At 43.9% G+C, this 17,214-nt stretch overlaps 1 protein-coding gene across 3 annotated transcripts in view; it reads right to left on the reverse strand.

The window, feature by feature from the left end:
- Aff3 (ALF transcription elongation factor 3) overlaps positions 1 to 17,214 on the reverse strand; it is a 403,958-nt gene that overhangs the window by 133,630 nt on the left and 253,114 nt on the right. For all 3 annotated transcript variants that reach the window (XM_051204402.1, XM_051204400.1, XM_051204399.1), the window contains one exon: positions 996 to 1,076. In XM_051204402.1, the coding sequence (XP_051060359.1) occupies positions 996 to 1,076 (81 nt within the window). The remainder of the gene's footprint in view (positions 1 to 995; positions 1,077 to 17,214) is intronic.

Consider the following 17,214-nt stretch of genomic DNA (forward strand, 5'->3'; position numbering starts at 1 on the left):
GCTTTTGGACTCATGTATATTTTAAATGTATCTTGTGGCTGAGTTCCTTTAGAAGATATAGACATCCCTTTTAAATCTTAGGGAATTGGATGCTGTAAAAGGATAGCCAGAGAAGTTAAATACTATACGCCTTGTAATTCTAAGGCATTCTCTTTAGGCTTAACCATTAAAAACAGGTTTCCAGTGTGTGGGTAGGGGTGGGGGCACGTGATCTCAATGAATATATGAGATGATTTCAAGATAAGTTTGATCTTGCAAACACTTAGATTTGTGCATCTCAACCTGAGGGTCGAAGGACCCGAAAACACAGATATTTACATTGCGATTCATTAACAGTAGCAACATTACTGTTACAAAGTAGCAACGAAAATAACTTTATGGTTGGTGGGTGGTGACCACCACATGAGGAACTGTATTAAAGAGCCATAGCATCAGGGAGGTTGAGAGCTAAACAATTTACAGAATATGGAAATGCGAGGGTCACAGGCTTGACACCCACCGCAGTGAGCACATACATGCTTGCAAGCCATTGGAGGCCACAATCCCATGCTTCTGCCAGGAAGGGGGGAAAGAGACAAGCATCCATACACCATCCATAGCATTCACACAACACACACAGTATCCACACAAACTACATAGCATCCACACAGCATCCACACAATCCACACAGCATCCACACAATCTACACAGCATCCACACAACACCCACAGCATCCACACAACACCCACAGCATCCACACAACACACACAGCATCCACACAATATCCACACAATCTACACAGCATCCATACAATACCCACAGCATCCATACAACACCCACAGCATCCACACAATCTACACAGCATCCACACAACACCCACAGCATCCACACAGCATCTACAACACCCACAGCATCCACACCCCCCCCACAGCCTCCACACAAGCCCCACAGCCTCCACACAAGCCCCACAGCCTCCACACAGCATGGGGCTTCCCTCTAGTGCTACAAGTGCTCACCTTATTTGGGAATGGAAACTTGCTCGGTTCCACTTTGCCAGGAGCTTGAATAGCAGAGAGTGGAGGAAGCCAGGTCATCTCCTAAAGGTGGTTAGGAAAAAAAAAAAAAAAAAAAAAAAAAAAAAAAAACATTTTCAAATAGAGCACTGGACAGCAAAAGCATGCAGTTTTATATGGGTATGCTTCAGAGGGCATTGAAATGACGAGAATGAATAGAGGCTGAAGAGGAATTTTTCAAACAGAGATTTGAAACTCATTTTTGTGAGGTGTTTTCTAGAGTGACCAGTTCTTTACTCCAAGCCTCTCCCCAATGCCTTAAAAAGGGCTGCCCCACTTTCGACATAGAATCAGAGCCCCTGTTAGTACACAAAACACACAGGGCGTTTCTTAAGGTGTGCTTAAGACAGATGGAATCTTAGTGACTTCACTGGGTGAAATGTCTCATCTACTCGAGATAAAGAAGGAATTCCCAACCAGTTCCATAAAATCAACTCTACAAGCCGGTACTAAGACCCCGACTTGAGCTCTGTGAGCAGTAATGTGCGGCATGCTCTTTGACACTTTGCCCGAGCTATGGGATAGGGAGGGGCTGCACTATTCACAGGGTGCTTTCCTTCAGTTTCACCTCCTAGAAGACAGCGGCCGTCAATAACTTATTAAGGGATTAAATTGACTTCTGATGACCATGGGAATCAGGGTAGTTTAAACAGAGGTTCTGAATCCAGTTTTTAATTGGCTATCACTTTCAAACCTAAGCATTCATGAACCACAGCTGGTGTTTTAAAAAGGAAAGTAAGATCTCTGCTCTGTTCGAGGGAGGCTGGGTCCTCTCCGACCGACCGTTGGTACGCACGGCGTTGAGAAAGGATCCTTCAGGGTGTGAGAAATCAAAGGAGGGTCTTGTGGCTTTCTTTCTCTGAGTAACCCTCTTCTATATATAAAACCCCAGGTGGGACAGAATTCACACAAGAGCCAAGGGAGGGTGAGAATTCTAAACAAGCCAGAAAGGATTTAGGGGACCTCCACCATCTCCCAAATGACACGTGCCACAGGCTGGAGAGTTTTCCACGTGTCCCTTTCCCCTTGACCAAGTGGCCCCATTTCCTTATCTCCCCCCACCTCTCCTCTAAGGAGAGTAGGACTTGCCGGGTTTGTATTCAGAGTGGCATCTGACTCCATGCCCAGGATGAAGGATTAGCTCACCAGGACCATGAGTGGGTCACGTGGGGAAGCGATCTCACCTGGATTTTTGCTCCCCAAGTAAGAAAGCTATTAAGACACAAATGGGTTTCCTCCACTTCCTCTAATGCATTATTCCTTCCACTTGGCTCTTCCACACAGTTCAATAGCTCTGTGTTTTTCTTCACAAGTTTTCTTGTTTTTCTTTCTCACTTATATTACTGGATAAAGTGGTGTCAAATCTTTCACAAAGGAAGCTAGTCTTCAATTACAAATACTTGACCTGTCTTTTCCTTTTTCTCCTCTATGAACTGACGTGTCCCTAAAGCCACCCCAATTATTCAGTAGCTTTCTTCGCAATCAGCTTTTTATTCACACAGTTTAGAGTGCGTAATCTTTGGAGATAAATACAATATACACTAATTATTCATGATAAGCATCAGACTTGTGTGTACACTCCAACATGTTCCTGTTAACTTCCTTTCAGTTACTGTATGCTTGAACACTGGCATGTTGTATATGAGTCCTTACAGCTATTCAGAAGTAAGTGACAAAAAGGGTTAATGAACGTAAATGGTTGAACTTTCTTAGGACATGTCCTACAAATAACTTCTCCCAAGCAGTACTTTCAGAAATGAGTTTATTACACAGTTTATCCAAGGCAGAGGTAGCAAACCAGCTTTAAGAAAGCGCTAAGCTGTGATTCCCAGGGGCAGGGATGGCGTCCCCCTGGCGCAGTATCCTGATCCTTGACTGTCCCACTCACTCACTCCCTGGGTAACATTTACTGAGGAGTTCCCGTGGGCGGGCACGGGGCTCAGTTAGTGTGTCAGCCCCAGGCCCAGGCGTCAGACTTGCAAGCCTCCCTGTCCTCATCCCTTCCCACCTCCGCCCCATCTGCCCATCCACACACTCTTCCGTTCATCTTCCATCCTGCATCCCTCCCACACAGCTTGCTGTTCTTGCCTGTACCATACTCCTTTGCGCCCTCAAGGCTTTCCTTCATTAGAGGGCAGCTCCCTCATTCTCTCAACCCCTAAGAGTGCAGTGGCTCCCTCTTCTTCCCTGTCCACCTTTCCTAGACCCCCCCCCCCTTGCTGGCTTTTGAGAACATTCTTGTGGCAGCCCCCAAGCGTTTCACACCATCTTCTTAATGTGATGTGTGTCCACATCTATTATATTGCTCCATACCTCTGGATTTCACTCTCAAAAAAAAGCAAACTTTATTTATTTGTTTTTTAAGTGAGACTCTTGAGTCTTTTGTGTTCAGCCTATTTTCTATTCCCTGGCTAATCCTGTTTCTTACTATGGCTTTAGAAACCATTGATGTATATGCTGCCCAAATATACATCGGGGCAGTCAACTGCCCACTGTAGGTGTCTACTGAGTGCCTTAGTTACTGAGCTCTACAGCCAATTCATACTGTATTTATCACTGATTGCCTCATCCTCAAACTGTTCATCTTCGGTATTTTACATCCTGGGTGAATGCACCAACGTCTCTTAACTATTCCAGACAGGATCCTTGTGATCCTTATGGAATCCTTCCCTTTTATCACTCTAACCCTCTCCCCAAAAAAGCACCATCTAATTAAACACTTAAAATAGAAAATGTTTTATAAGGTTTATTTAGCATAATCTTCTAATAACCCCCAAAGGTAGGAATGATTATTTCCCTAGTGTATTTAAGGTTCGACGCAAGGCCGGGGACCCCAGTGTATCCTGCTGGTCTCACGGAGCTTCTCCCTATCTACAGGGCTGCCTCTCAGACCCTATGGTTCCCCCACTCTCAATGAAGCCTTCAGATGCCAAGCCAAGGTTTGTGGGATATTTATCTCGCACCTAGGAGTGACCGCCTTCTCCATGAGGCCGCATCATGTGCTTGATGGGCTCAGCGGTTAATACCAAGCCTATGCATGCCTAGCTGGAGTATATATTTTCATGGTCTCTGTGTTTCCTTCCTTTATGCTTTCTGAGCTGCCATGAAAATATGCTGTTATTTTATCCTGCTTAATAACTTCCTGTCTTAATCCATTTTTCTATCATAAGTTCTTTTTCCATATGGGTGGCAAGCGGCTAGTCCTGTGGGTAAAGGTAGCCAAGGGTCTTCACGGCTCCAAAAGCCTCATTAGCCACCATCACACACACAACAGATGCACAATGATAGTCGTGTCTTTAACAGTTTCATGACGGCTCCATGCAAGGTGCTCTATTCATGCCCACCCACCTAATGTAACAATGATTTCACATGGGACGTGAGGAAGGTAGAGCTCCAGATTACAACTGGTTCACAAACATCACAGCTCAAGTGTGGCCCTGCGTCTCCTCACTTCCACACCAGGATTTTGTTTTCACTCTAGTGCATTTGCCTTCAGAGCTCTCACCCTCAAACATGAGAGCAGCATTCAGGGACCTGAGCCAGTCACATTTCTCTATCACAGAGCAGGGAGTCTCTCTTTGCTTATGAAGTGCCTGTTTCGCGTGAGTGCCCGTTCCCACACCCCGCCGCAGTTCCCACTATCCACTAAGTGATCCATCTGCCTTTGCTGATACATCCTTTACATCCTTTGTTCCAGTAATCACATGAGAGTTCCTTTCTCAGGCTCTTCTAAAGCATTCACCATTTCTACCTTCAGCCCCCAGGCCCTGTTCTGTGACATACTTCTAAAAGTACGCACCTCAACCTGTGCATAGGCTTCCCCTCCTCTGAGACTCTCCTTCCATGATGAATAAAAAGATCAAACTCGGGAGATACCGATACCTTCCTTCAAGAGCATCCATTCCTACTCAATAGAATTAACAAATGGGAATCCCAATAACCCCTCACGAGGGTGTGTAGGCTAGAGCATTTTACACAGTAGGTGCTCCACAGAAACTCAGTGAGCTGAGTTGAATAACCACATGTCAATGCAAACTTATTTGCTAATATTGATTTAAGTATGGCTAAGCATTTCAATGGGATTTATCTGTCTAACAAATCTTATCAGACACATAAATGAGGATATGGGTGAGTTGCACAAAACACACAAGTATATAATACTTTCAAAAATATGAATTATTATGGCTATTTAAGTAAGTAATGATTGCATAAAATGTGGAGGCTGGAGAAGATGGCTCAGAGGTTAAGAGCACTGGCTGCTCTTCCAGAGGTCATGAGTTCAATTCCCAGCAACCACATGGTGGCCCACAACCATCTATAATGAAGTGCCCTCTTCTGGTATGTAGGCGTGCATGCCGACAGAACACCGCATACATAATAAATAAATAAACAAACAAACAAATCTTTTAAAAATGTTATGTATGTATAATGTGCAATGACTTTATGAGGTAGACTGCATTTTATTGAACTTTCTTACAAGGGTTGTATTAGGAAAATTGGGGCATACAGGCATCTCTATTTCTCTTGGCACTTACGAGCTCAGTAAATCCACAGCTCAACATACCATGGTAATTTCAGGTTTTGGAGTTCAGTATCAATTGGATCTCTGCTTGTGATAGCTTAGAAGGGAATGGAAATATCATTCCCTGAGTCAGGCACAAAGACTAAATGAGATAATGTATGAGATAACACAGCGGAATGCCCCGTATCTAAGCATTCATCGAGGATGTCACTGATTACTATCAACACTGCTCCTGAATTCTTGCCTCTAAAATGAGAGATATACTTTATTTCTGAGTTCTGGTTGTTGGGGGGGGGCCTAAGACATAAGAACAGATACCGATGTGTGTTTGTCTTAACAATATCAAAATAAGGTATCATTCATACATAACCTAGAGTTTCGTTAGCAATTATTCATAAAAAACGATATGTTACTAGAACTGAAGTTATTTAAGAAATTATGATTCCAGAGGATGAATTGCACTTTGCTTTTGGGAAAGGTCCCTAGGTTTTCTGAAATGAACCTATCTGTGACAAAATAATAACAACTGATAAACTAGTAAGACCTTATAGAAAAGCGTTCGTGTGAAACTTATTCTGGGCACTGAGTGAAAGTGTGAGCACAGGACCCCCCCTCCCCCGCCACATCACATGGCATTAAAATTGCCACTGGTTACTCTACATGGTCCTGTTGCCAAAACACCAGGAAATTAAGCTGGCTCTCAAGTAGAAGCTTCACCATTGCTGACCATCGTTCATGGAAAGACAAGGTACTATGCAAACTATTAGAGGAGAGAAATCATTAATCTCACACAGCTCCAAACTCTGCAACCTGTAACGGCAACCTTCCAGAAAGATATTCTCGCTGGAGCGACAACGGCACACACATTACGAGAATAACCGACTACATTTAAGGCCTACTTCACATGATGGAACCCATACCTGACACTGTTAGTAAAGCCAAGAACCTGAGACTAGAGAGGCTATGGGACTCAGGGGAATGGTTACTGTTCTGCTAGATGAACACAGCAATAAAATGACTCCTTATGACACACAACTATAATCATAGATCAGTACACTGCTATCAGATACAGTTCTCGCAGGAAATGGTAGTTAACATGGAGACACAACTGGACAATGCATATCGTGGGTGGGTGGGAGACTTGGCAGCACTCGGCCCCAAATGAGGTGCTCTTATCAAACCCGTCCCCCCTCGAAGCTCAGAGACCTACATGGCAGAGGAGGTGGAAAAAAAGTAAGAACCAGAGGTGGTGTACAACTCCATGGAAACTGTTTCCCAGGCACAACGGGGCTCAAGAGACTGCGAGAGCACACAAGACATGGAAAAGGGGGAATGGGCCCAAAGTTCCACCCTTAACGTGTGCGTGCTTGCCTGTGTGTGTGTGTGTGTGTGTGTGTGTGAGAGAGAGAGAGAGAGACACAGAGAGAGATTTCCGTGGATTTTTTTGTGTGTATGTTCTTTTTTGTTTTTTAGTGGAGAGAGAAAGAGAAAACATGAAGTTGGGTAGGGAAAGGTTCTGGTTAGAGTTTTGGGAAGGGAGAAGACTATGATAAAATATGTTGTATGAACATATATTCTCAGACAAGAAAGAAAATGAATAATAAAGAACGAGCAAAGGTAAGGTTTCTTGTCCTCGTCCAATTCTTCTTTAGCTGGCCTTGTATTATCTTCTTTATAGAGAAGGACACATTCTTGTGGCCTGGACGGGGATTCTCACCCCCTGCATCCAATGCCTTGCAACCCCATCCACATTCCTGATATTGAATCAGCCCTTCTTCAATGCTCTGCTTTATTTGCCCTTACCCATAGGTGATACATTCCAGGACCCCGCAGGGGAAGGCTAAACCTTGATCGCAAAGGAGCCTGTATATACTATGCCTTGTCTTGTGCGTTCAAGCCTGCCACTAAACCCTTTTAGGACGGAGATAGGGCAATTGTAAACTCAAAGCAGCTGTAGGTGCCCACATGGACAGGCTCAACTCAAGATCTTGCAAAAGCCATTCATGGAGAGGGGCTAATGGGGTCCTATCTTTCACTGCCAAAGCGATGGCTATTGCAATGGGAAAGCCATTATCTTTAGATGTGTCTCTCCCTGATGACCCCAGCAGGCTCCCCTAACTAGCTTCACACTGAAGGTCACCCAGACAACCCTAGCTAAAACAGACTGGTCACAGAAGAGGCATGAACATGGAAAAGGGTGTGTAGGATAGAAAGGAGAGCAAGGGTAGGAGGGAGAGGTCTGCTGGCAAGGGGTGACCATCTTCAGGGTGTGCAACTAACGACAGCTTTGCTCTGGGAAACATATGCTACGTGGGACCATGAATTAGCTGCCACTTGGGATTACGAAGGATAAATGCCAGAGCTGTTATTTATGTGTTTCCATGCCAGAATGACCACCCGGATTTTCAGTATTTCCCAGTTACCGTTCGTGTTACGACCCTCCTATCATGTGACTGTCACCACCAATAGAACACGGCAATTTTCATGATCCTGCCAATTTCTCCTGTGCAGGCAGCTCACAAGAGCACCGGGGAATGGGACAGCATTCTGCAAGTGTTGGACTTGGAGGAGGGACTTAGTGCCAGACTGGGAATAAGAGAAGAAAAGTAAATGCTCATTACCTGGTAGATCTGAAGAGTACATCCTAACCATCAACCCACAAGTGGTGCCCAAGGAAAAGGCCAGCATTGGCCTTCACATATAGACTCCAGTGCCAGGCATGGAGGCTACCTGGCTTTGCTCAAGGCACGGAGGCCATAGCCAATAACAGAAATTCAGAGACATCTTCATCTACTGCTCTATGGCAGAAGGGCCTCGGGCTTGGCAAACAAGAATCACAGTGCAATGCCAGGGTGTCTGAAATCACCACAACCTCTACCTACTGTGAAGTTGGTTGGACACCAAGGGGTAAAAAATGGGGTAGTCTGGTAGAATTAGTCTGAGAAACAGCGTTCAACTAAAATTTCAAAGACCGACAGAAATAATAAAATCACCACTTTTTAAAAATGCAAACACTACTCATAAAGCTTTTGAACAACAACAACAACAAAAAAAAAAAAACAAAAAAAAAAACCCCAAAAAACCACTACATGCTGGGGGAAAAAATGTACCTTCTAAAAATGTTAGCTTAAAAAAATTCTATAATGTAGATTGCATAATTGCAAATGATTTATTTATATGTGGACACAAATAAGCAAATGACTGATAATAATTTAAAGGCTGAATTAACAAATACTATAGTGAATTTTTATTTCTTTAAACTTAAAATGCAATGTGAACTAAAAATAACTAAGAGGGGGTCCTTGGGTATTAATGGGAAATCATTCTAAGACCCTACAGATATTAAGAGCTGCAGATTCATCCTCATATAAAATGATATAGTAGTTGCATCAAAACCTACGCAAAATTTCTCATACACTTTAAATAATCTAGAGGTGACTTAGAGTACCCAACACAATGCAAACACTCTGAAAAGCTGTCAGAGCATACTGCCAAAGTAATAGTTTTTGCCTGCTCACCACGGACGCAATGCTTTCTGTGAACATTTCTGATCCCTGGATGGCTGGCTTCATGAATGGAGAACTCAGGGACGTGGAGGGCCCATGATATTTATGTTTCTTGGTGTCACGTGGGCTCTTTGGATGGGGAGATCTCGGAGCAGGATACTAATTCAGCTAATGAACAGTAATGCGGGGCCCCTGTCTTTAGAGAGGTGAGTCAGCAAGGAGGAGCACGCCATGCAGATGGACAGATGTAAACTGCACAAGGCGTGCAGACAGAAACGCCGAGGGTCCTCAGGGATGCACAGTGTGCCTGCTTCTTAGCTTGAGAGAGTTTCGCTTAGGAAAAAGCTGAGGACAAAAAGCACTCAGCCTGTATTTTATCGGTTCTGTCTAAAGTGCTGCTTGATGAAACAACACAGATCCCCCACGTGGGGGGGGGGCGGGGACGGGGACGGGACCACTTCTCACCTCTTGGACTCGAGCTGTCACTAGAAACTCAGGATTCTCCACTCAGGATCTTCCGACTTTTGTCACGGTGTTAGGGAGCCACTTTTGGACTTAACACGGGGTAGGTGCAATTGTATCGTTGTTGGGTGGGAGCACAATAAGGCCCTTTTTAATCTCTAGTACCGCCATGTTAAAGAAGTCCTTATTATATGTTCTCAGAACCTTTTGCAGCAATTAAAAAAAATATACATTTTAAACTTTATTTTTAAACGCACCTGGCTTTCTATGTCATTTTACTACCCATTCCTCAGTCTACGGGTTGTTTTTATGACTCTTGGTGGATTAAAACGTTAAGGTAGAAGAATTTAAATTGGGTTCTCAGAATTTAAAGCGGCCACCTTTGCCACGCAGTACACAGCTGCCAGGCTGAATGAGTCCTGTTATAGCCCGGTGACAAGAACTCCAACCCTGGGCTGCAACCCACACACCTGTTAGCCTCCAAATTTGCGCTCCTGATGAGATATGGCAACTGGACTAATTTTAAATTAAAATTCGTTTTAATATGCATTTGAGGATCACTGCGGGGTGGGGGTTGGTTTCCCAAATTCTGAGCCTGGGCTTGATTCTTGTCTGTGCAATTTCTGAGAATCATATTAGATCTAGGTGGGCAAATTGAGGGGAAAGGTCATGGTATTAATGGCACTGCTATTATCTTAGTTTTGACTCACAAGGTAGGTTTTCACAGTAGCATAAACGCCCAGAGATTGGCCTCCCGATAGACAAGTAGATTATAATTAACCCTTGAACTGTGGTTTGCCACCGCCAAATTGCTTGTATTCACACCCAGCTAAAGGAAAAGATGGCATTCAGTGCTCTGGGCACACAGGCAGATCATGGGAGCACGAAGGGGCAGAGGATGGTAAGCATGTTTTTGGCCAGGTTTCCATGTAACCTACTTCCAAACTCATTGCCGTAAGCACGCTGGGACAATGCATTTGACAAATCACAGAGCAGAACGGTGGAACAGGACTAGGGCTGGTGGGTGCATGGCCCTGTGTAGTACTGGCCCTTTCACAAGCCAGCAAAACATTCTTGCATGGATAGGTCCTCCCCCTGCCTCCCCGCCCAGGTATTATTGTGGTCACCTATAGAATGATATTAACCGTAGCCAAAGGATTACTAGGAACAGTGGCACGTATACACAGCATCTAGAATGTCTGGCACACACTAGGTAGTCAGTCAATAAGATCTATTGCTCTAATACCAACTTTATAATTACTATTGTCAGCTCTTGGCTTAGGCCTTGAAAAAGGAGAGGATAAATAAAGAAGGCGTTTATGAGTTTGTTTTTTAATCTATTTCACTCAGTTAATTATTTAATATTTAACTGGTAAATTATTCATAGTCAAATAAAAGGCATAATAAAAGTATGCTTATTAAACAATAATTTGCTCCCTCACTCCCTTGACCCCGGAGTCTCACGTGTACAAACGGAAGGGAGAGCTTGCCTTTGTGTCTGCGGTGTTCCTTCAAAGGCATATGTACGAGAAAGCAGGGTCCACCTCCTTCTAAGAGCTGGTGTGTGGTGCCAGAAGCATCACCTTTAGGCCCAAGGGCAACCCCCAGCGCAGCATGGAGTGGCGATGAGGAGGTGCACCGGTCTAAGCTCTCCTCGGCTAACTGCAACACATGTTGGGCAGGCTTTGAGCACAGAGCTAGAAGGCGTCTGCAGTGTGGTGGAAGGGCAGGGGACAGACAGAGCAAGACCAGACAGAAACAAACCAGAGTCACCGGGACCAGGAGAAAATCCCCAGGTGTGGGGTGTGGGAGTGAAGGTGAGGCCAGCCCTGTCCATGGCACATGTCCATCCCCTTTCAAATGTTTCCCAGCTACGTCCCCTTTGACGATTCTGGCTCCTATCTACAGAGGATGCATTTCAAGACTGCAGGAAATGCCTGACATCTTACATATAACTGTGTTGATTCCTATGTATACATCCTCAGATTTAACAGCCCCTCCTCCCTCTCTTAGCTACTCTCGGGGACGTTATTAAGTAAGTACTTGAACACAAAGCCTGTGATACGATGATGGCAGGGCTGTGATAAACAAGAGGCCCACTAAGTAATCGACGCAGGGCAAACACACTGGACAGAAGACGACTCTTGCCCTGGGAGAGATCTCATTATGGGACTCAGCACGGGGCACAGTTCAAATAGTTTATCTAGAGTTACTAGATAATATATTCAGCACTTTCGGGCCTCGGTGAAAAGCTGCCAAAGATAGCACTGCAGAAGGGGGCTTACTATGCTAACGTTATCTAAACACTAGGCGGGGAGGTGACTGTATCACTGAGTAGAACAAGGGTCCCGTCCAGCAGGGATGTCTGCCAATCTTTCAGATGAATTCTAAAGGCAGGAAGACTTTACAGGAAATATCACCAGAACTACACTGAACCCCAGCAGCCACCCAACTTCTAGGGGACAGTTCTTTAGCTGTATCCATGTTTCCTTTCCTCCTTAAAAAAGACAAACGATTCCTCACAAAAGATGTCTAAAACAAGATGTCAGGGTGTAAGTTGTAACAGAGGGTGACTATGCTGTGATCTTTCCAACTTGACCCCTCCGAGTCCTGGGATGTATAGGTATGGGCCGCAACACACTACTTTTATTAGAACACTGAATTTGCAAATCTAGTGGAAAAGATCTATGGAAAACAAATAAATGTAAAAGCGGAAGGTGCCACATCAATAAATACCAAAAATTGAATAAATAAATAATAATAATAATAATTTTTGGGGACTGGTAAGCGATGATGATCTGACAGTGACTGTCGTATAAAAGGCGGCCAAAAATATGAACCAAATTACAGGAGAACAAATGGGGTGGAAACTTCAAAAGATCCTCACTAATACGGACATCTTCTACCTTGAGAGGAGGTCTGGAACTAGGCTGACTTAGCAGAGCCAATCATCTGAGTTCCTGTGAGTGCACCTGAGTGCATCCAACAGAACCCATATTGAGCAACCATACTGAGCATCCCTAGGTCTTAGAACATACTCTACAACCCAACAGAAGTCTTCCTATTCTTAGCAAGTGTAAGGTCCAAAAGAAGGACATGGAATGCATAGTCTCCTATGCGTCGTTTTGTAATACAACCCAAGGCAGTATGTGCAATGAACAACGACGCTGTAACCATTACAACTTGTGTCTTAGAGTGTGGGTCAACATATGCAAACCAATGAATTTAATGCCATTTACACATACACATACATACACAAGCAAACAGAGATCACAGGATCATCTTAATAGACATAGAAAGTGACTTTGGCAGCATTCAACATTCCTTCTTGACACAAGCTCCAAGGATACTAGGAAAACGGAACGCGCCTGAATGTAATAAAAGCTGTACGTGACAGACCTATACGCAACCGAAATGCAGCCAGACAACGGTGTCACGCTTCACACGTTGGAGACACTACTTGAATTCTTAGCCAAAACAATAAACCGAGAGAAAAAATAAAAAGAGAAAAAAGAGTGATAAATACCGGGTATTTTCTCTCATGCACGGACTCTAGGCCTAACCAAGCACTTGACCACAAAGCAGGGGGAGGCAGCTTGGGAAGCAGGCCACAAAGGAAGGAGCCGGGGAGACCAACGTGAGCAAAGCACATACATCACAGTATCAAACATAATTAAAATATTGCTTTTGAGACGAGGAGCCAGGGAAGACAACAGGAATAGCACTGTGCATCCGTCCAAAGGCCGTCTCTTCAAATGCTGAGCTGCTTCCCTCAGGAGCACTGAGCATCTCAAACAGGGTGGGAGGCATAGGGGCCCTAGACCTCTGCCTTCGGTAGAGCCATGTGTGGGGGCTCCTGACTTAAGAGTTTTGTATGTATTTGTCTCTATTCCTGATTTGATGTCATTTTAAACTTAACACGGGATGCGTGGTCTGCTTAGATCATATGGTCTCGCTTTTTCATTAAGTAGTATATTCATGGCATTCTTCTGCTTGGGTAAATTATGCTTTCCATATAAAAGTCAAACATGGAAGAAATGTTAAATGTAGGGGTGTGGGATCCTTCTAGAACAGGAACATCTATATCTCTACAGTGAATAGCACTAAACACTGGATCCAACTTTTATGTGAATATATATTAACATGGAGGTCACGTACACATATATGCACATATACAGATTCACGCGTTAATTTGTATGTGCCTGTGTGTATGAATATGAACATATATGTGTGCTGGTGCAGGAGCCTGTGTCTACATGTGGGTCAGAAGAAGGTATTGGGTATCCTCTGTTACCATTCCCCACCTAATCCTTTGAGACCGGGTCTCTCCTTAAACATGCAGCTTACATTTGCTTAAACTAGAAGCTAGCAAGTCCACATCTCAGTGGCCCTCTTGACTCTGCTCCTATAGGGTTGGGTTTGGAACAGTGTGTCTAGTGCCTGGTTTGTTGCCTGGGTACTAGGATCCAGACGTTCATCCTCATGATGGCACAGCAAGCTCTCCTAACTGTGGAGTCCCCTCCCCTCGCCCTCTTCCACACACTCTCTCCTTTCTTAATTGTTTACATTTATTTATTTATTTTACATCCCGACTGTGGTTTCTCCTCCGTCCCCTCCCCTCATCCCCTTATTTTTAACGAGGTCATGCTGTTGGGTGACATACCCTTCTTCACTGAACATCTTAATTTCACAGTACCACACTGAAATGTATCTCCTCCTTAAGGGATGCAGAGACCATCTCACTGCCCGGAGGCGATGTGTTCATTTACTTACAGGACACAGTTGCATTGTGGGCATCTCTTCATAACTACAAATGATGCTTTGGCTAAAACCACTGTGCCTGCATCTATTCACTGTCCTGTATTCTTCAGTAGGATTAATTCCTTGAGTAAATTCTAGTTCAAATGGCATAAATACTTAAACTTTTAATATATTATCCAAGTTTTCCTTTATCTATCAGTTTATATTTTCACAATTGTACATCTTCACAAACAGTCCGTGTTTCTAATCATCCTAATACCCTCTTTCAAGACATTTTTACTTTATTGCCAATCTTATAGTAAAAAGATCATTTGCCATTAATTATCAATGTACCATATCTATTGGATATCCACTTATTACTCATGAAGTATTTATTTATATCCCTTGCCTGTTTTGATGTATGAATATATGCTTTTCATTTTGTTGTTTAAAGAATACTTTGGGAACACAGGAAATTAATGACCTGTTTTACCAGCTGGCTCATTATATATTTTCCATATTATGCATACATAAAAGGGACTCCTGATATAAAAATGAGTAAGAAACTTGGAAGTAAAAAAAACTTTGGAGAAAAAAGGGTAAGTAATAAAATTTTACTGCTGAAAGATAGGTTTAATGCTTTTCTATGTTGCATAATTATAAAGGTGTGTGACAGGCACACTTCATTGCCTAGTGGCAAACTTAACGCTGAATCAAAGAAGCTGACTTCTAAGCACATTTGGTGTATAAAAGCTTAATAGGCCACCACAGCAAGGCCCCTCGTGAGCCTTTAGAAATATTAACATGAAGGTGATTGTCTCCCAGGGATCCAAAGATGGCAGGACTCTTGGCTGGATTTTTTTTTTTTTTTTTAAAGACAGGGTTTCTCTGTAGCTTTGGAGCCTGTCCTGGAACTCACTCTGTAGATGAGGCTGTCCTTGAATTCACAGCCAACCGCCTGTCTCTGGCCTCTTCTTCTTAAGCTCTTCAAAGATAGACCAAACTGCTAAACACATGTGCATAAGCCCCAACATGCGGTTGACTTTTTGGGGTGCCGAAGTGTACGGCATCTCTATCATGGTATCAGTTTCATAATACCGAGCATCTACCTTAATTCCTTTTGCAACTTTCTTGTTTATTTTTACATCATGAGCTCCTTCTGTACAGGCATTATGTGGAATAGGATACAATGACCTAATTGGCAAAACGTGCCATTAATTTCCTAAATTCCCAATGTATTCCTCAAAAGCACAACATGAAAAATCTATCTTCAGATAGCACTGAGTGACATGCTGGAAACATCCATGAGCCTATCCTGTGTCCCGGGATCTTGTTTCCCACGCCATAGCATGTCACCAAGCCCCTCTTGCTGTCCAGCTCCGTCACGTGGATCTAATCTTCCCTTTGACACTTGCTCTTTCTTCCCGATCTGGGAGGCATAGTGGCGATTTTAAGAAAATATATTCTCACAAGCCGGATGCGATATGGCTAAGCCTGATAACCGTTTCACTCCAGAGTTTTAAACTCTTCCTTTGTGTGAAAAAGATAAGGTCTTAGTCTCCAACTCCTTCCTGAACCAGATGTCACCAAAGTTGTTGCACAGGGGCCATGGTAGGGTAGACTACAGCAAAGAGCAAGACCATCCTTCCGGATGCAGATTCGAAGCTGATAGGCAACGTTCCCAGCATACCAGCCCTTATCTGGGCATCATTTCTATTTAAAGGAAGACCTGAAAGAAAGGGTCCAAGCTCTGCGCTTTGTGGCACGCTACTCCTAGCCTGAGTCTCTATCCAGTTCATGGGGAGAAGGCTCAGGGGATCCCAGCTGCAGGATTTGGTCAGGTGTATGCTCACTGGTAAGTTACCTTGGAATCTCACCTTAAACAAAACAACTTCCCTCTAACTCCTTTTCCTAAGTACAGATCGGGTGTGTTTGGGGTAACATGGCTCTTAACTCCCCCTTTTCTCAGTGTCTAGAGTGTTCTAGACAATGCAGTTTACATTCATCCTATCAAGTGTCAATGCAGTAAAGCTCTCTGAGGGATGGAAACTTCGTTGTGTTCTAGGCCTCTTGCCCAGATCTGGCTTAGCGAGATGCTCCTTAGGAAGTCACGGGGAGTTAACGGGTGAGAGCTTGGTTTCAATGCATTTGCTGCTCACCATGTTTCTGGCGTCCTTCTCTGTGCATTTAGGAATGGGTGGAGGTGTGGGGGGATCTCAGCGGTCAGGATGGAACTGAATTTGGAGAGTTAGGAATCCCTGACTGAAGTGGCCAACGGAAAGAGAGAGGGCTCTTCTGCACTGGGACCCAGTGCAGGGCGCTCTTCATCCTGACCACTCCTCCTCCTCTTCCTCTCAGGACGTGAACACAACTGAGGAGTTTTTGAGAGACGAGAATGCATTCGCGTATTTGGTTTCTCATGTCTGTTTCCAAGGATGGCAAGTGATTCCTCAAAGGCATTAAATCACCCCAAACTTATTTCCCCCTAAAATGAAGCTACCAGCCATCCCCAAAAGGAGTTCACTCGCTATCTACTGCCCCGACTCTATTCATGGGGTGGCTGAAGCTAGTCTGGCCCCATGTAGCCAGACTAGCCCCATTTGATGCTCTAAAAATACCAAGCTCTCACAGAAGGTCAAGAAAATAATATATCGGCAATAAATGGAAGAAAAAGAGGGAAGGAGATTGTTGGAAATACAGTTCTCAGAGAGGGAACACATTCCATGTTGCTGGAGTCTCTCATAATTGCTCACACTGGCTGCTAACAGCCAGCAGAGTCAGTATTATTTTGGGAAAGTTTCAGAAATTTAAAACAAAGAGTTTTTGGATTTTTTTTTAAAGAACAGGGGTCAGTCTGTTTACCTAGCACAGACAGATGGTTGTGTTTATGTACTCAGAGGAGCAATGTAGAGAGATTCCAGAGTTCCAGATG

The sequence above is a fragment of the Phodopus roborovskii genome, unplaced genomic scaffold (genome assembly GCF_943737965.1).
Source record: "Phodopus roborovskii unplaced genomic scaffold, PHOROB, whole genome shotgun sequence".
Classification (NCBI taxonomy): domain Eukaryota; kingdom Metazoa; phylum Chordata; class Mammalia; order Rodentia; family Cricetidae; genus Phodopus; species Phodopus roborovskii.